At 40.2% G+C, this 21,081-nt stretch overlaps 1 protein-coding gene across 1 annotated transcript; it reads right to left on the minus strand.

Moving 5' to 3' along the window:
* Positions 1 to 77: 77 nt before the first annotated feature.
* Positions 78 to 12,900, minus strand: fgf5 (fibroblast growth factor 5). Its single transcript, XM_028032808.1, has 3 exons — positions 9,820 to 12,900; positions 6,472 to 6,575; positions 78 to 716 (listed from the first exon to the last, which is right to left on the minus strand). Exons 1-3 carry the CDS (start codon positions 10,019 to 10,021, stop codon positions 345 to 347), a joined length of 678 nt encoding a protein of 225 aa, XP_027888609.1. The 5' UTR covers positions 10,022 to 12,900; the 3' UTR covers positions 78 to 344.
* Positions 12,901 to 21,081: the final 8,181 nt, after the last annotated feature.

The raw sequence follows: 21,081 nt of genomic DNA on the forward strand, positions 1-21,081 counted from the left end.
ATAAAACAAGATGTTTATCTGAGACATAAAAAACTGTTTTGTGTAACATTTGATATAAAAACAAAAACTTGTTACCTGATGTGTTCAGGTAGGATTTCTGCTTTAAAAGCACCATAACCAGAACATTAGTGATGATGTACAACAGGAAGGAGCAACACAGAGTTAAGTGCAAAGAAAACTTCCACCCGTCACCACAGATCCGAGCGTCAGGTTGAGTGAGTGTTCCTGGCAGGCCTTTGAGTTTGTTTTCCATGCTACACAGAATCCTGGAATGATTTGAGCATCAGAAATGACTTTTGTCCAGTTTATTTAAAGTTTATTATTCTGGTCCCTCCTTTCCAAACTTATCCAAACCTGAACTTGGGCCAGTATTTGACCTGTATGCGTCTCTGGACTGGTCCTGTGGGGGCTTTCGGGATCACGGCTGGAGGTCTGGGGGGCGACGGTGGCGGCGCTTTCCTCCTCTCTTTGCTCCGCTCTGTGATGGTGAAGCCTTTCTGGGTAAAGTCATGCAGGCTGGCCCTGGGTAGGAAGTGGGTGGAGACGTGCTGGGATTTGACCCGCGGACTGGAGCCCATTTTAGCTTTCCCCCGCTTATTAAGGGCAACATACCACTCCCGACCGGTCCTTTGGTTCCTGTGGATCACTGAGGCGTAGGTGTTGTAGCTGTTCTCCTGGAAACGTTCCCTGAACTTGCAGTCGTCTGAGAACCATTCCTGAAAAAGAGAGAAAATAAAAGGTATTAGCAGATTTAAGTTCAAACAAGTTGCCTTTTAAAGTAAATGTTTGTTTGCAGAACACGCTGACTCCTTCTCGGAGACTCCATTTATTTCATTTTTACTCAGTTAAAACTCTTCTTAAAATGGGAAATGTTAAATACAACACAAAGTATTTATTTATTTTCTTTTTTTATTGTAAATAGAACCACTTATATCCAGCAATGTTTACTAGGTGCAGCCAATTCTGCTTTTATTTAACTTTAGCTAAATATAACAAACATTAAAAAAAATCTTATACTTGTTGCTGAGAGCAGAAAAGGAGATAACCAGTCAACATTCCCTCCAAATCTGTAAACTGTATGTTTTTTTTTCTTTTGATACAATTTTGCAAAACCCTGTTTATATTTTGGATTTACAATAATTTATACATCATGTTGCTAGTGTAGTTTAAAGTTTGCTAGGTCAAAAGTCAGCTCTTTTTTTTTCATTTAATCACATTTTTGGGGCCTAGAGCTTCCGACTTTAAGATATTGCCCCATGTGGCACAAAGTTTGAGCAAAAAACATCCAAACCTCCTGCTTTTTATACACACCAATGTGTTTGATTAGCAGAAAATGGTTGCTAAAATCCTTCTTCTATATTTAAGTCCTTGAGTTAATTTCTATTTTCCTTGTATGTATAAATTAGTGTGTAATCTGGTTTACACCTTAGGTTAGATTACACTGATGTAGCTCTAAATTTTTAGTGTATTTATTGCATTCATATTAAAAACCCCAGCTTTGCAGATAAAACATTCTGTATCCATATCTGTACTCGCTCCACAAATCCCTCTGACTTTAGTAAGTGGAAATGTTTCACAAATTGGACCAAACCTTGAAGAGAAACTTGTTCTGTTCTCATAAAATAGAGAACAACACCGAAAAGAAACAAACCCATTAGGTGTTCCCTGCTGTACCTAAGAATATCCCTGATGGGAAACTTTCAGAATGTACAGATGCTTTCCTTCTTGCGGGGGTTTGACTTTTCTTGTTGAACCTCATGGCATTTTGAAGAAAAAACAAACAGTTCTGCTTTGCTGAAGAGCGCAGCATAGCAGAAAACGATGCCATTCCTGCGCTGGGTAAACATGCCAGTCACAGGAGAGCGCGGCGCGGCTCGTCGCGGAACACTACAACCCTTTGAGTTTTTCTAAGTGGCCAACGCTTCCTTTGGGCTGTTGTTTTTAAAGATGATTAGAAAATTGCTCAGCGCTCCAGAGTCGTCGCTGCAGCTGGGATGAAGCGGTTTAACAGAACCGAGCAGCATACCAGCTCTGGTACCAGTCAGGGATTTCGACATTTGGAAACAAAGCCGCCGGAGCGTGCAGCAATGAGCTCTCTCACGCAGGCACGTACGCAGAGGAGAAACCCGGCATCCGCTGGCCTTCACGAGTTCATTAGCTGCAGGCGGATTCCACAGATCTGATTGGTGGAATCCTAAAGCTTGGTCACACTTCTTAAGACTTTTTCCCACGAGCCATAAATATTACCTTGTGTTCATATTTCCATCTGCAGAACGGAGATGTTTTTAACGTTCTAAAGTTACTCTGACAGCCTGTAATGCACAGGGTTGAAAGTTGCTGATTTTCAGGCACAGCTGGGAGGGAAAAGAAACTCTTTCTAGGGAATGATTGAATCTAAATAAATTGAAAACAATCATGTCTCTTTTGCTCAAACAAGCTCTTGCTAATGAATTTATTTCATCAAACATTGCAAAGGAAATCAGCTTGGGTTTATGATGATCTGTGATGACACCCCCTCCGCCCCGTTCACTTATCTTTTCAGTCTCTGCCATCTGGCAGAAGACTGGGAGTTGATGGGGCATCTTTCAGAGAAAACGTGAACTGATCCTTTTCTTCCCGAGCCTAGTGAGAAATGTTGCTGTTATAAAGGTTAATTTAGTAAAATATTAATTTATCTTTTTTCTTATTGTTTCTTCTTGTGAAGTCTTGTAATTTTACTCCTAATATTGTTCATTTTGAATCAGTTTATGTCATGTCATCGAATGCCTGGTTAGGTGTTCTCTCTTTTTCTCATCTTGTCTAGTTTTATTGTTTCTAAATAATCTAATCTCCCTATTTCAGCCTAATCTCACATCAACTCAAAATATCTGGTGTTGTCACTCCTTACCTCATGTCTCGTCTCATCCATTTAATCTAATCATTTTTCAGGTTATCTTATATTGTTTCATCTAACATTAGTGGCGTTTCCATTAAAAATGTGTGAAAAACTTTATTGATATTCTGCTAATGTTGAAAAATCACAATTTTCCAAGAGCTGTGTGTCCACTAAAAATGAAAAGCAATTAAAATCCCACATGAATTGGTTTATTCACTCTGCGAGTGATTAAAAGACATGTTCCTCCATCATCCTCCCACCACTTCCTGTCGTCTTCTTTGTCATTTCTGCCAGTAGCAACAACCAGTTGCTGATCATAGGAGTTATTTGTTGCGAAAAAAATATTTTCATTGCGCTTTTGTAAAGCACAATAATCTTACTTCAGCCAAAAAAAATGGCCTCATCCTCACTCCAATTTTGAGTTTTTCCAAATAGCTGTTTTTCCATTTATTTTCATAATTGAAAATTCAGAAATTTTAAGGTCAATTGAAACACAGCTACAGTCTTGTTGTTTTTCATATAACCTATATGACTCAGCAAATCTTCTCTAATTATGTTTTTCTTCACATCTGATCTTATCTCAACTTATGCTCTCTGGTGTTGACGTTCTTTGTCTCATGTTTGAGCTTAGATTCATCATTGGTGTTGAAGATACAAATGCAGAGGATGAAGAGTGTAACATGACTGTGAAGCCTGAGGTTTTCCATAAACACCAGATTGGAGTTTTACTTCTGCAAATATTTATTGGAGAGATCTCTGCTCCTCAGGCTAAAACAGCAAGAAAAAAAATCTCTGCTACTCATCTAAAATGCCAATATTAAAGCTCCTGCAGATCAAAAATTAATTTTGATAAATCATTCTTCAAACCATCGAGGTTCACCAAGAACTACCAACTGAGGTCTTTGTTAAGGTTAAGAGAGGTTGGCTCTGTTGCTGCTCTGCAGTGGCTCTTAATAATGTGAAATAGGAATCACATTTTCACCAGTTGTTCCTTACAGAGCAGCCATATGAGAACCGTTTTCCAAAGATTTTATACATTGAGGAAAATGAATTCAAACCTCTCTGTGTGGCCCTGTTTGAAAATACAACTACAACTACAAATCATTAAGTCATGATTTAACTATGACTACTCACATTTTTTGACTAATTTTCACCAGCTACATGGAGGTCAAATAGCTGCCTGACCTGCAGAATCAAAAAAATCCCTTCAAAAGAACCTGCATGACATCAGGAAGTAGGCTAAAAGATCTCAAAAAGCAGCACATCATGCCCTGATGTAAGGAAATTAAAAAAAAAAGTCATTGATAGCTAAATATCACTCTGAGAAAGCCAAGTAGGAAAAGAGTTTGGACACCACTGACATAGGCAAGTGATAAATTCAATAATCATTTATAAACTGCATTTTTTCTTTCCTTCAGTAATCGTTGATATTAAAATGTATTTAGTGTTCTAAATAATTTAGTCATGAAAAAAAATCACAAATGGAAGAAATCTGTAGGAAGACTAATAGTTTTTCGTGGTTACTGTAGCTATTTACATTTAGTCATTGTCTGGTTCAGACTCCAGATTAAGCATTTGTTTAACTCCAGCGCAGCATAAAGTTTTGCAAAGTGGAATTCCTAAACTGGCATAATGGAAGAACATATTTCTTTATTATTATTATGTTTTTCTGTAAAAAGTTGGATGAGGTGGTTTTTCAGGCGTATCGAAATTGATGCATGTGTAAAACTGCAATTGAAGCATCACATTTTTGACATCACATGAGTCACATGATCAACAACTGGATGTTACTACTGGTGGAAACCATAAAGAAGACGACAGGAAATAAAAGGAAGATGATTGCTCAATGTGTTTTTCAATGACTTATCATGTGAACAAACTTATTCATGAGTGATTTTAATTACATTTTGTATTTAATGGAAACGGCATATGAAATTGTGTGTGTTTTTTCCCCAACATTATCAACAGAGTTTTGAACACATTTCTGATGGAAACACAGCTTGTGATATTCAAATTATCCCATAAGTGGAACTGAGTATTTACTTTGAGGAATAACGGCTCATCCCTTCCCACTGACATGATTTCCTGAAACAGTACGAGGAGCTGAAGCGGCAGAAGTTGCCTGTGCTGGGCATCGACTCTCTCAGCAGACCGCCCGGCTCTGAGCTCGCTGCCCTCCAGCTTATTGTTTACCCGCCATATTCATTTTCACTTCGTGGCTCGCTCCACTGTATATTATCAGACGTCCCAGACTGGACTTAATCTGTTCTTCCCATTAACACTCGCTAACCGGGAGTCGCTTCTATCTGTTCGCCTGCCAAGGCTCCCACAGATGACTTGCTGGTGATTCTGACCGCTGACTGGTCAGCCAGCCAAGCTGCTGTGGCAAGATTTCAGCTTGCTGTGCATTCGGGGGGATTTAAGAACCTCCAAAACAGCGGCTAAAGATTACAGCAGAGTGCGAGCGCCATGACATGCTTACGTCAGATTCTGTGGCTTTCTGCTGCAGATGCCAAGCAGCACAAACTCATAAAACAAACATAGCTCCTCAGGAAGGAATTCCATGGAGAACCGTTTCACGAGCAAAGGATGCTCCACTGTAGCCGTGAAGGAAGAACAGGCAATGATTCCATGTTAGATAAAAGAAAAACAAGAATTCCTGCTGCACTGCAAAAACACAAAGTCTTACCAAGTATCTTTGGTCTAGTTATAGAGCAAATATCTTAGTACATTTGAAATAAGACAAAACAAACTTCCAAGTAATTTTTCAGAGAGATATTGTGGAGTCATTATTGTAGAGTCTTAACATTGATGAAAAAGAACTGGTTACATGGAGAGGTGCAGAAAGAATCGCAATTCCTAGATCTGAGAATTCTGAACTGACTCAAAATGATCAGAGATTGATTCTAACATACGCTGAAGTTGTACGTTTTTGCTGCTCCTATTTGCATTATTTGTTGCACTGAGCCACCGTAGAGAGCCGTCTTACACACCATTTCATCAACAAAGGCTAATCTAACCTTATGCAGGGAATTTTAAGTTACAGAATTTTATGCACCAACCAATTTGTGTGTAAATGTGAACTGAACGCTTGATGCTAAAAGATTTGCATTTTGAGTTGTGAGTGAAATAATCTGCCTGTGTAACTAGTACTTTTCTTGCTGAAAAGTTATGTTTAACTTAGTTCCGTCTTAATTCAAGTATACTGAGACATTTGCACTGGAAACTAAATCAAAAATACTTGGTAAGATTTTGTGTTTTTGCAGTGTGGCTGGTCCTGGTGAGGAGTTGGTCGCTGATACGTTTCAGCTTTTACAAAAACAGAATCTTGAGTTGCATTATGCAGAGGGCTGTGACTAGAAGACAAACATAATGAATGATTGAGCAGCAAAACAGACACTCTTCCACTTGAGGTGGTTTCTGCAGCCTGGAGAGGACGATGAAGGTGAGGACATCAGAGAGTCTCAACCAGAGGACTGGGAAGGTCAGCGGAATCTCTGGAAAGTCTAATCGGGTTCTGATGCTGCAACAACATTCCCATCAGAAGCTGTTTTGTGAAACATGCGAAGAGTTTGTGGCGTGTGTAGAGTCCTTACGGTGGCGTGAAGCCGTCCTCTTTTATTCATGGCCAGGAATCTGTTGCTGTAAACCCCTTTGATGCCGATGACGCCCTGAGAAATCGCAATCAGCTCCAGGACACCTGGAAAGACAAAGACCACATCTGGACGACTGAAGGACAATAAAATCAGTTTAGTTCCAAAGCTCTCACATCAGCTCTTTCATTCGATTCAGCTGCACGTTAAAAAGTCTGTTAGTCTTCACTTTGAAATCAGTTTGAAGCAACAAAAGAGCTTAAACATCAGTAATGACAGATATCAATACTTACTGGCCATTGCTTCAAATGGATAGTTTGGATTTTTCTTTATTTCATCGGTTAAGCGCTCTCAGTATTTTACCTACAGAAGACAGCAACTGGAACGAACAAGTTGAGTGTTGCTCAGAAAAATAAATTAGGGAAATTCTGGAATAATTTCATTTTGAGAGAAAGACCTCGATTAAACCTCTCCCAGGTAAATCCCACACACTAAAGCAGTCAAATCGTGACACCGTCCTCTTCCTAGCTAGTGCTGTCCCATTAGTTTCAGCTTTCAAATATTGGCCCATGTGACAAAAAGTCTGGGCACCTCAGATTTAGAGTCTTCCTCAGGCCAAAATGGACGTCTGTAAGTCGAATGTTTGTCATGAGTAATGTCCCAAAGTTCCCTGCCTCTCAATAAGAGCTTTGATCTTTGTGAGGTATATGTAAAGCTTCTATAAAACTGGAACTTTGTGATAGTTTCATAAAGTTTCATGTTTGCCTTTTTATTCATATGGACTAATTTGGTCTGAAATAAAGGAGAACTTTGTGTTTAATTTGCAACTTACATTTTTAAAGCTATGCATATGGTGAAAACATAAAAGTTAAGGTGTATTCTAGTGTGTTAGTGGGTTGTTGAGAAAAAATCAGATCATGGGAAAATAAAAAACTGTCATATCTTAAAAACAATAAGTTTGCTGAAACAAACTGGCAATCTCTTCAGCGTTTGTCTGTAAAAACTGAACAAAACCAGAATGCAATAAAAAATCATTTTCTTCTCTGCATTTTTTTTAAATCTCTGAGATTCATTCAAACTTCCAAATTTAAAACATCCTGACTCGTGTTCATCTGCTGCCTGTCAGGCTGCATACACACACACACACACACACAGATGGCTGCTGCATTTAAACCGATGTAACCTGACAACACTGTGAAGAGAGACCATGTGCGCTTCCACAGGGAGCGTCGCCTGTTTCATCAGACTTCAATAAAAACTGAAACACATATTTACAGGTTTCTAACCAGGACACACAGTGGTTTACAAAAGAATCCATGCTTATTAAATATTTTTCATGCTTCGTCCCATTAAAGTCACAAACATCAGTGTTTATGGGATTTTACATGACATCTAAATATGCCTTTGGAACTCCACGAGTGAAAACTTTGCAGAATTTTCCTTTGCTGAAATTGCAGCTGCTGGTCTTTTGACTGACATTTCTGCCCATTCTTCTTTGCAGAATAGCTCAACCTGGGTCCGGTTGGATGGAGAGAAATGCCGAAACGATTAGTCGGATTAGTCAAAAGAATCGCGATGAGTCGAATGTTGGAATAAACCTCAACTAATTTCGTAATTGATTAATTGCTAACTTGAGAACACAGACTCAAAAAAGGCCATTTGCTGAAAAAAACCCAATATATTCAGAGCAGAACTTCAGCTAAAACAGCACAGAATACATTTTGCATTTAAGATAAAAACACCTTTGTATGCAAGTATGCTTTAAACAAAACCAAAAGGAATTTGGTGTTTTTGAATTTTAGGCAATAAAATGTTTATTTTCTTGTTTAAAATAAGATTTTAATTATACATTTGCATTTTTAAATCTATTTCTAATATGGTATAAAAATGCTGAAGTGGTTAAATAATTTTTTTTTATCCAATTAATTGATTAGCAGTCAGAATGATCGATTACTAAAATTATCTTTAATTACACCCCTAATGGGGAGCATCAATATTCAAATCTCACCACAGATTCCCAATTAGATTTAGGACTGTACTTTGACTGGGCCACTCTTTTGATCTGAACCATCCAGTTGTATCTCTGGCTGGATATTTAGGGTGGTTGTCCTGCTGGGCGGTGAACCTCCATCCAGTCTGGAACCTTTTGGAGCCTCCGCCGGGTTTTCTCTAGCGCTAGCCACCGTTCTGTCACATGCAGAGGAACAGCACTGCGCTGCAGCCACTGACATTTTCCCAGGTGTGTTCAAGCTGATGCTTTCAGCTACACACATTTTACTAGTAGAGTAAAAAGGTTGATTTAGGTGTTGATTAACCAGAGCAGCTTGTTCCTGTGTCACCTGATTGACTGAAAATGGGATTTTTTTTCAACAGGGTTTGTCTTGCATCTCTTCCATTAAGACCACATTTATAAAGCGCATGAATATAGTCATCCTGTCAAAAGGAAAGCTGGATTTATGCTAAGATTAAAATACACACAGGTGAACTGTTTATTAAATAATAACTAATGAGGTTAATTTTAAAGTGAATTGCATGCATTGTATTTTATTCAGGGTATCACAGTAAAGGGGCCTGTAACGTGAACTCTTAAATTGAAGTTTGCAGTTGTAATGTTAAAATTTGAAGAGGATATCGGTGAACTGAAGGATTTTACATCTGTGCGCATTCATTTGAACTGAAGGGGAGATTACCAGTTCAGCAATAAGAAATCAGCTTTCATGTTATTTTTTTCTTATTTAACTTTAAAAACTCAAATCTAAACTACTTGGCTTTGCATTTCTGATTAGACAAAAATGTCCTCACTTTTCTCTCTTTGGGCATAAATGCTGAGTAATTTATTGCTGCAACCTGCGCACAATCCACAAAAAGGCCCAACATCATGTCCATCGAATATTGATTTTGTTGCTAATTTCATCCATCACGCCGCGTTTCGCTCTAATGGGTTTTAAATCAGGAAGTTCAACTTCCTGTGCGTCAAAGTTTTATCGGACAGACCCTTTTATTTAAGCGGCATTTATTTTTTTTGCTGCGCAGTGGAGTCGCGTTGTTGTGATGTCAGTCACGCTGATTTGCAGCCGCGCTCATCCCGGCGCCTCAGAGCTGCACCTGTTACTTCCACAAATAGTCTACCTGCCAACATCCCGGACGGACACAAAAGAGGCTCGTCAACCTGATGACTTGTGCTGATATATTTCACACCCCTGCTCCTGTGGAAACCATTACTGTTGCAACTTACAGGAATAACATTCATGAAAACATAACCAGGAAACTTAGGAGGGATAAAGAGGAGTCGCGTCCAGACGTTTAGGATTCAGTAGTGGAGCTGCTTTGTGCATGCAGGGGAAGACTTACTCAGCTGGTTGGGCTCATGGCTGCCGTTCACTCTGCCGTCGGGATGAATCTGGAGGTGGAAGCCGATGCCAACCCTGCAGTAGAGCCTGCAGGTCCTGCGCCCCGAGCTGATCCCCTCCTGAAGGAGCAAAGAGGCGCGCTGCGCTGCGGCCGCGGCGCAAATCCAGTGAGCGAAGGTCAGAAGGCAGAGAGGAACATTCATTCTTCCCAGCAGGAGACTCTCACCACGCCGCGTTTCGCATTTTAACCGATCCAGTGGCGAGGTCAAGAACCCAGAAGGTTTGCGCGCACAAACGTGCGGCGCGGGTGGGCATTACCCCGGCCGCGGTGCTTCTGCTGGGGATATTTATAACGCCAGTGAGCTCACAGCTTCATGCATGCCTGAGCTCTAAAGGACGCTCTTTCAGCGGGATTTTGTCGCCGAGATGCCACTCCTGATCAGCTCCAACCCACAGCAGCGGGGCGTGAAGGAAGCGCCACCGACACGGAGGTCTTTCCAAGAAATCCTCCGCGCCAGGATGCAGCATTTTACGCACAGAAACAAAATATTTTGAACGGGAGTGAGTCGGTTTGTCCCCGGAGCTGCAGGACGAACGTCTCACCTCCTTTTATCTATAAAGAAAAGTTTAAATCTCCGACCCAGAGATGGGTTTAAACACTGGCTCTGATGCTTTATAATGTTTTACACGGCTGCTGAAGAGCTGAATCATGTATTCTGAGCGGAATGCATGTCCAGGGTATGGATAGAATAAAAAGTTAATCCTTCAGTAAAACAGCCATTAATAATGAATATGGTGATTTTTACAGAGTCTCCGATACTGTTTCACTTCCATTTCAGTTTTCTACCTTATCACATTACAACAAACTTTAGTTTTATTCAGATTTTAAGTGATAAAGCAACATAAAGTATAACTGTCTTGGTTTGAAGTTTGATTTGCATAACTGTGAGTGGAAGGAAATTGATATGGTACCAACATGTTTTGCACAAAACAACTGGAGTTTGGTGCAGTTGCGTGTCTTTGCTGGTGGCGCTCTGAAACGTGTTTGCCCAGGGTGCCAAACGGGCTCAGGCCGCCTCTGCTTGGGAGGTTGTTTTAAAACCTAACGTCCTTTAAATCCCTCCCTGACCTGTCTGCTGTGTTCCTGGGTTTGGGTCGTTCTGGCTGTTCACTAAAGTTCTCTAACAAATCTGTAATACCAGAAACAGAACAGCTGAATTTACACTCAGATTAAATTACGTTGTTTACCAATTAGGTGAAAATTAAACAGGATTTGTACATGCACAAACATTTAGAAAACAATTTTCTTTTCTATACTCTACTTCAATCATATAAAATTAAACTAATGCACTAAAGTTTGTTGTTGTTAATTAACAACAACAAAAGTTGCAGAGGTATACATCTAAAATAAAGTTCTTAAATACTGTTGCAGATCTGTTCAGCAACAGGTGATGAAGACTGACTACTAGGTCAGAAAACGTGATCACCGAGATAAAACTGAGGACAAAGACCAGAACGTTTCTCTTTTTATGGACTTGCATTTGCTTTTCAGCAACACAAATTATTTAAAACTTGAGAAATGTGCAACTTTCTTATAAAATTATTAGAATTTTTCACTCATTTACAGTTTCTAGAGCTGTTCACCTCTGAGAATTGAATCATTCTGATATAAAATGGCTCTGAAACCTAAACAAAGACACAATGTAGTGTCGACACGTCAGAGAGCTTAGATAAGAACTCATTTTAAATCAGTTCTTCATGCTCTTTACTAGTAGCCTGTTTCAAACACACAATTTGGACAACATTTCTTTAGTTAAGCTCTTGAAAAAAACAAAACAAAGATGGATATCACAGGAAACAGGATTTTAGCTCCAGCGAGATGTGTTTGTATGTGTATAAAAACATATATACAAATCACGTTTACATAATGTCATCATTTTTTCTGAACCAAATTGACAGTTTTTTACTGAAAAATAAAACCAAAGTCTCAAAAGCAGCAAATAAATGGTTTGATAAGCTGCAGCTGAGAGATAATGATGGCCTCCTTTGTGGCTGAGACTAATTGGATTGTTTGTCTTCTCTCTCACACCCGTACACACACACACACACCCACACACAGTGTCAGAAATGAGACACGCCTTCATCTGGGTACTTTAGTCCAATCAGGCTCGGCTTGCAGAGCCACAGGCCAGGTGTGCAGATCTGAACATCTTTATTTTCTGCTTTTTACATTTTTCTCATAATCATTCTTATTATTAGTCCTGTTATTTGATAGATTGCGAAATGTAATAATAAAAAATGTCTTCAGATGCAAAAATATGCTTGATTTTCTCCTGGGCTGTTTCTATGTTATAGAGGAAATTAATCTAATTCATCTACTGTAACAACAAATGTACTGAGGCAAGTAAATTAACTATTATTTCCAACAGTAGTGAGATTATTTGCTCAGCAGATTACCCAGGGTCACCTGCACCTGTCAGTGATGCTCAATTCAATATTTTCTTGTTGGATCTAAAATTGTACAGATTTTAAATGCAGATCAAAAATGTGAATATTGATGATAATGGAAAGAAAAAGTTGTCTTACTTTAATTAGGCCTCAGACACACTCTGCCACCATGTTTACATATGTATGTATGTACATTATTTCCTCATGTTCAGTTTCTTGGTTTATTGTCGTGTTTTGTCCTGCTTCATGCTGTGCTCGTGTTTTCATGTTTTCTTGTCATTCTGCTCCACCTGCCAGTTTTTCGCTGCCCATCAGCTTCATTCAGTCCACCTGTGTCTGATCTGATTGTCTTCCTCTCTCACCTGTTTGCTGAGCTACTTAAGCCTCTCAGTTTGTGCTGTTCCTCTTTGGCTTCTGCAGCGTTTTTTGTGCCTTCCTTGTCCATGCTCCATATTGGTTTTGTTCATTCATGAGCCTTATGTGTTCATCATTTAACACTTTTAAAATGTACAACCTGAGCAGCTGTCTGTGCCTTGCCTTTGTTTCATGATAAAAATAATATTCATAAGGTTATTAACTCATCAGAGCCTTCCTGTCTTGCCATGTGGGAAAGGTTGGATTGGTTTAAAGATCATGTTTCCCTAGTTTGAAGCTCTTCAAATAAAGTATTGGGAGGAAAATTGGCATCATTCCGGTGCCAAAGAAACCTCAAGTCACCTCTTTCAACGATTACCGGCCTGTGGCACTGACTCCCATCATGATGAAGTGCTTTGAAAGGCTGGTAAAAGAACACATCGTCTCCAGACTCCCCCCCACATTCGACCCGTTCCAGTTTGCCTATCGCCGAAACCGCTCCACTGAGGACGCTATCTCCTCCACCCTACACCTGAGCCTGGCTCACCTGGAGGAGAAGAACACTCATGTGCGGATGTTGTTCCTGGACTTCAGCTCAGCGTTCAACACAATCATCCCACAGCATCTGGTAGAAAAACTGGGACACCTGGGCTTCAGCACCCCCCTGCGCAACTGGCTGCTAGACTTCCTCACCGACAGACCTCAGTCAGTCCGGATCGGACAACACACCTCCGATGTCATCACCCTCAGCACAGGCTCCCCTCAGGGCTGCGTCCTGAGCCCTCTGCTGTTCACTCTGATGACACACGACTGCGTCCCCAGGTTCGCCACCAACCACATCGTGAAGTTCGCGGACGACACAACGGTGGTGGGCCTCATCAGAGACGACAACGACCTGGACTACAGAGAGGAGGTGGAGCAGCTGGTGGACTGGTGCAGAGACAACAGCCTGATCCTGAACGTTGACAAGACGAAGGAGATGATCGTCGACTTCAGGAAGAACCGGCCCAGCCACGCTCCACTGCTCATCAACAGCTCGGCTGTGGAGGTGGTCAGCAGCACCAAATTCCTGGGGGTGCACATCACTAACGACCTCACCTGGACTGTGAACACCACGTCTCTGGTCAAGAGGGCACAGAAACGTTTGTATTTCCTGCGGAGGATGAGAAGAGCACACCTGCCCCCGCCCATCCTCAAGACGTTCTACAGAAGCACCATAGAGAGCATTCTGACCAGCTGCCTCTCTGTGTGGTGTGGAGGCTGCAGCGCCTCCGACTGGAAGAACGTGAGGAGAGTGGTGCGGACAGCAGAAAGGATCATCGGGGCCCCCCTTCCCTCCATTCAGGACATTTCATCCCAGCAGCGCTGCGTGTCCCAAGGCCGAAACATCATCAGTTACCCCTCACACCCCCACCATGGACTGTTCTCCCTGCTGCCCTCTGGAAAGAGGTTCCGCAGCATCCGGTGCAGGTCCACCAGGTTCCGAAACAGCTTTTTCCCACTTGCCATCAGACTGCTGAACTCTTAACTGGACTGCACTCAAAATCTGGTCTCCACTTTATACCTTGCACATGTACAGAGCTAAATAACTTCTATTTTACTGTCAGTCCTGCACTTTATATTTTATATTTAGATTTATATTCATATTTTATACTGTATTTTATTTTATTCTGGAGTAACCTCACAACATTGGAAGCTCAAAACATTGTCCTGAGCCGTATGCAACGAAATTTCGTTCTGTATACACCCTGTGCGTGCAAAATGACAATAAAGTCAGTCTAAGTCTAAGAAAAGGCATTACTATACATCTCACCTCATCTTCTTAAATGAGTTGCTCTGTTTTATTTTGAAGAAAGAAGTAAAAGAAAATCAGTTTAAAAAATAAAAACCCTTATTGTGTTAATTTGGTTTGTGAAACAATTTTATTAACCCTGACTGACCTAAAACAGAAAATTATAAAAATGAGTTCAACTGTATATTAATGTACATTAATCAGAAGTGAAATCAATATTTTTATCTCTAAAATGGAAGATATTGTCAAAATACATTGAATTATATTATGCAAATATTTTTTCTTAGTCTTTCACCAGTTTTTATGAAACATCTCATGGCCTTGGATTTAATTTAATAAAAAAAAATTTAATGCGGTACAGGGGTTGCATTAGTCACATAATTTCCATCTTTGACTGTTGTACTTTTTAATGGTGATGGAAAAATGTGAAGGCTAAGTAATCATACACCTACATGGTGCAGATGTGCAGAAATGTTCGACTCTATGCTGCGTTATGTTGATGTGACAACCTGTGATGACACAATGTGGATTCTCTGTTCAGCTTCTTAAGCTTTTCATTAAAAAGAAGGGAAATTAAAATGCAATTGAGTACGTCGTTTTTAATCAATTTAAAAATTGATCAAATAGATTATGAGGGGTTTGTTTTATGACCTCACCATTCAAAATGACAGCCAATGAAAAAGTCCTGCACAGCCTCAAATGTGGAACATCTTCAAGCATCCGTCTGAGGATCAGTCCAAGTTATGCTTATTCATTTTCTATCTTGGCATGCATGCTCTGTAATCCCTCCCTCATTGTTTTAAGGGGCCCAGCAATGTCTGAATTTAATTAGCTCACACGCCTGTGGATTACAGCCAGTACAGGGGCCTAATTGTCTCTGGCACACAGGGCCAGGCCGGGCCGGGCCTGCTTTACCTTTTATGTAAACAGCGGGGCGGTGTTTAGTCCCACTGTTCTATAATGGTCAGCCATTCCTCTGAGGCCATTCCAGCAACAGTGAGGTAATCCCCCCGAGTCGCATAAACACTGATGATCCTGACTGATTCCTCCGCTCGATTGATCCCAGCTTTCAGCAGATTTATAGAGTCAGTAATCAACAGACGGCAGGTTCTGCAGATAATAATCAATATGAGGACAGGCATGACTCCCTGGAAGCTCTGACGAAAGTCACGAACAAAACAAGACTCATCTGGTGGTCAGCGTTGGTCAGACAGTCTGCAGATAGATCTTTGTTGCTTATGTTTATTTCTAAAATCATAAAGGCACCAATCTGAGTCTACAAGTAAATAACGACTTCAGTCTGCTCTAGAAAGAAGAGGAATTCAAAAATTTAAATGCTATCAGTCATGAATAAATAGCGAACAGGGAGCCAATGAAATGTCATCTGCTGCCTTTTGGATCTGTTGTTTTTTATGAAAGACAAAATCATTGTACATCGTGTCCCAAATTATTATGCAAATTGGATTTAAGTGTCATAAAGATAAAATTTTTTGTTGTGCTATTAAATTTATAGATGGTATTGTGTGTCAGGGCTCTTTGAATCACTATAATTAATTTCAGACAGCTGGTTGATTAGTTTGTCTGATGAACTCAATTAAAGGAAATCTAAAGAAGGATGTTCCACATTATTAAGCAGGCCACAGGTTTCAAGCAATATGGGAAAGAGAAAGGATCTCTGCTGATGGAAATCATCAGATAGTGTAGTGCCGTATTGCAAGGTATGAAAACATTAGATATTTAACGAAAACTGAAGCGTTATCGTACTGTGAAGTGATTTGTGGCTGGTTCAGAACAAAGATGGATTTGTACAGATAAAGGCAAAATGAGGAAGATTTCTGTTAGACACATTCATCAGATTAAGAGAGCAGCTGTTGAAATGCCCTTACAAAGCAGCAAACAGTTATTTGAAGCTGCTGGTGCCTCTGGAACCTCAAGGTGGAGGATCCTCCAGAGGCTTGCAGTGCATGAAGCTACTATTGGGCCCCTAACCAGAGCTCACAAGCAGAAACAGTCACAGTGGGCCCAGCCGTACATGAAGATTAATTTTCAAACAGACTTGTTCACTGATGACTGCTGTTCAACCCTGGATGGTTCAGATGGACGCAGTAGTGGATTGGTGGTGGATAGCCACCACGTCCCAACACGGCTGTGACGTCAGCAAGGAGGTGGTGGAGTCATGCTGTGGGCCGAAATCATGGGGAGAGAATCATTGGTCGGCCCCTCAGAGTCTCTGAAGGTGTGAAAATGACCGTAGCAAAGTATATGAACTTTCTGACTGATCACTTTCTTTCATGGTTCAAAAAGAAGAGTCGTACCTTCAGCAGCAAAATCATCTTCATGCATGACAATCCATCTCATACTGCAAGGAATATACTGTGTCATTGGCTGCAATGGGCATAAAGGGGGAGAAACTCATGGTGTGGTCACCATCCTCCTCTGACCTCTGACCTCAACCCTATTGAGAACCTTTGGAGTTTCCTCAAGCAGAAGATCTGAGGGTGGAATGCAGTTCATATCAAAACAGCAGCTCTGGGAAGGTTTTCTGACATCTTGCAAAAAAATTCAAGCAGAAACTTCCACTTTATGTATTAAAATGCATCAAATCTGTTTAATTAAAGCTAAATATTTTTGATTCAGTTTCTTTTAAAATTTATTTAATGGTTTTAGTACATGTGGCATTACACCTACGGATGATTTAATCCCTATATCTGCCTTTGTTGGTTCCTAATTCAAATATAGCTGCTTAATCTTAGATCTTTGACTCCTTTATATTGGTAATAACATTTAGATCAATTTTGTTGATGAGAAATCCTTGTTTAAATGAAAAAAGGTTCAGCATTTCCCTGCCCTCCATGAAAAAGAGCTGTGCCTCCCAATGTAGAGTTGAGCCATGTTCCTGGATTTCCTTTTTCATTCTTGTTTTTATTTTTACTACAAAGCCGATTAATATTTGGACATGTTTTAACCGGGGTTTCTTGCTGGGGCTTCAGCCAACTTCCCTTCATGTTGGAAATATGATTTACAGTGTTTATGAAACTGTTTGGCAGTAGAATGAAGACGTGACGAGGCCACACGCAAACAAAATCACTACCAGCTGACCTAATGTTGACTCTGATGTTATGTCAGAAGTTGTGCCTGCTCTCCAAACACGGTATGGCTCGGCTCCTTCAGTGCTTCCCACCATCATCAGCCGGACCCTCTGGAGACCTGCCGGCGTGTCGCCCGCAGCGGCCAGCCATCGCCACCGGCCGTGCCGCTCCCTCTGCAGAGCTCTTTGACCTACAGTGGGACGCCATTTTCCCCCTGAGCCCTCCATCATCACGAGTTCCAGTCTGGCCATGAAAGACATCTGTGACATGAGACGCTTGTGAGAACAGCAAATCGCCGGGGAAAGAGCCAGAAGACGTATCTGAAGTGCAAAGCCTGAGCTTAGAAGAGGAGTTTTAACTGAACTTCATCCTTTTCAGTTTGCTGAGTCTCAGTGGAGCCACAAAGCAACACCTGTTCGCTTGTTACAGACATGCCACCTGTCTGCAAGGGGAGCCGAGTGGTAAAACGTCTGATCCACATCCATCCCTCTGGGCTGAGAGAAAGGACATCTCAACCTCTGACAAAGAATCCGGTTTCATTCTTCAAGTCTTAGAAATAAGGGAATCCCAAAAGAAACACAATGATTTTAAAAGATATGGATGTTCCACCGTTAAATGTGATGTTCTTATTGTACAGCACCAGCTGCTTTTCCATTATAAATGTGCACAAAACTTTGTCTATGTTCCGCTAACATTGAAAAAAAAAACACAAGTTTGCAATTGTGGTGTTTCCTTTAAATAAAAGGTGCAATTAAAGTCATGTGAATGAGATTGTTCACTCGATAAGTTATCAAAAAAACATGCTGTCCCATCATCCTCCAACAACTTCATGTTGTCTCTTCCTTTTTGGTTTGCGCCAGTGGCAACATCCGGTTGTTGATCCTGTGACTCGGGTGATGCAAAAAAAAGTGTTTTCATTGCAGTTTTGTGAAATGAACCAATTTTGATACAGCTAAAAAAAAAAAGTTTTTTCAAAATTCCTGTTTCCATTAAACAAATTTATTTTCTAAATGTGAAATCACGCGACCATGGTAAATGGAAACACAGCTAGTGTCAGTCAAATGGACTCAGGAATTGTTTGGGTTTATATAATTTGTGATGATAAAACAACAAAACAACAATCTCCTGCAGTAATGACATCTAACCAGCATCACTTGTGAAGCTCAGTGTGTTTTAGTTGTTTTTAGATGTTGGAAATCTGTTTTTAGGTGTCCTTTCCCTTATTAAATATCAGCTTGAGTCCTTCATGAGAATTTTCTTCCTGATACTGGAAGCTGAGTTGACTGTGACCACTGTTTACCGAAGGGAAGAAGACGACTCCTCATAATTACTCTACAGAAGCGCAATTCCAAAGAAATGTATATTGAAGGACAAAAAGTTTGAAATTTCTTTTCTCCGATTACAAACTGTCTAAACCGGTCCGTTTGTGTTTCTGGTACTTGACAATCAAAGTCTTAGTTCCTGACATGGAGGAATCTGCATTCTTTAAATGGGTTCAACAACATGCCTGCACACATTGCTGAAAGCTAAAAAAGAATAAAAGCTAAAAACTGTACAACTCAGAATAGAAGTCTGCACCAACTGAGATGTTTTCTTTCCAGTAACAGATTTATATTTCTGCAGAACCTGAGTCCTGCTGCTTGGAGTCAGGTGGAGAAATGCACCAGATGGGGCTTTAGGTGATGAAATGCTTCCTGCTGAGTCTTTTTAGAAAGTCTACAGCTCCTCATCAACAACCAGGAGAAACTGGATGACTCTGGGATTCACTCTGCAGAGGGAAATGCAGCTGCAACAGAAAACCAGCAGTTTGGATGGATTCCAGTGGATTCACATTCAAAGTTTGTTTTTTTATTAGATGCTGATTCAGATAGACAAATAATGAAACAGTTGTTGTCTTCTAATCCCACTTTGAAATTTATAATAACACAGCATCAACAAAATAACCAACAACCATGCTGCATATTCTTGCAGACTAACATCTGTTTTGTCAAAGTTTTCCTGCTGGGAACTTTGACTGGTTCCACTTTGACTGCTTCTTTAGAGGTTTGCTGTGATTTCCTGAAACATTTCTTAACGGAGAGCCTCGTGTTCAGATTTTCTTGTTAGTGGCCTGAATGTTCTTCTCACCAATCACAGAACAACATGAATCTAATATTAACTAGTTTATATAGATAATTGGGCACAAATGAAGCAAATTCAGCATCCAGACTGAACTTAAATAAGCATCCATTTGGGTTTCCCCTGACGACCACAGCTGGGGTTTTCCAGGTTGCCAGTGGATCCAAACTGGCAACCTGGAAGATGAGGCAAGACTTCAGTGGTTTCTGGACAACATTCTGAATCCAAAGGTTTCTATTTTTTCCAAACAGAAGTCTTATATGAATCAAAGTCAGGTTGAAGCTGAAGTGGCTGAAACATTTAATCAGCCACTTCTGAAGTCAGAACCACTTTTTCTTTTCTTCAAGTGTTCCCTGGGTGGTCATGTCTTTTACGGCTGAAGACAAATCCAGTCTGTTTTTCCTCACGGGAATCCATTACCACCATCACTTCTGCATCTGGCGCAACCCAGAACCTTCATACATCTCCTGTTTGACCTGCCACTGCATCTGATCACACAACATGTTAAAAATCACACTGACAGCCGCTTTACAGGCAAATTTAATATGTCTCTTTGTCATCTATTCAGCTTAAATATTAAAGGTTACTAGCTTTTTACATATTTTTATTGAATCCTTTCTGCCTTCTTTGAGTTTGGAGTTGATGACCTTCCCTGGTCTGTCAATTGGTTTCTTGACCACAGGTCTACAATTTTTAAATTCTGATTGTTTATCCACCTTTAATTTACCGTCTGCCAGCGCTCCATGATTTCTGAAAATTCACAGATCATCATCAAACTGGGCCTGGTTTTTTCTAGGAAGTTGCTCTTTTTGGACATTTTGATTCCATTCTTTACTCATAAAGGTATTCTTGTGAAAAATGTAAAAAAAAAAAAAAAAAAAAAACAATTCTGTGCAAGAGAAGAAACCTCATACATGGATTATAGCAGGATAATTTGACTGTACACAACCTGCAATACATAAATATGATATTTTAATATAAATCATGATGCACTGATTCACATTGTAGAATAATCTACATACAATGTGAACATCCTGAAGTTGTGTTGTTTGCACAACAACTGGGCCTCACAAGAAACGTATCTGTTTCCCCAAAAGAAATGTGTTTAATCAAATGTAATTCTTAAGAGGGGCGATAAAACTGTCACTCTTTGTATTTACTCAGGTTAACTTTGATAGAGAAATTTGTTCAATGATGTAAAATATTTAAACGTGACAAAAGGAAAAATAATTAAGAAGTCTGTGAGGGGGTAAAATACCTTTTCACAGCAATTTATTCATCTGCCAACAGTTTTAGCAATGATTGGATGACTGAAAAAGATTTTAAAACAACAAATGTCTGACCGGCCCTGATGCAGCATGTCTGCTCAACGGATCCTGGATACAAACCTCAAATTAAAAACAATTAAAGGAACTTAACTGCTTGGTTAAATCGGCCCAGTGTTATTTCTGTGCTTCTCGGT

The sequence above is a fragment of the Xiphophorus couchianus genome, chromosome 12 (assembly GCF_001444195.1).
Source record: "Xiphophorus couchianus chromosome 12, X_couchianus-1.0, whole genome shotgun sequence".
In the NCBI taxonomy this organism is placed as follows: domain Eukaryota; kingdom Metazoa; phylum Chordata; class Actinopteri; order Cyprinodontiformes; family Poeciliidae; genus Xiphophorus; species Xiphophorus couchianus.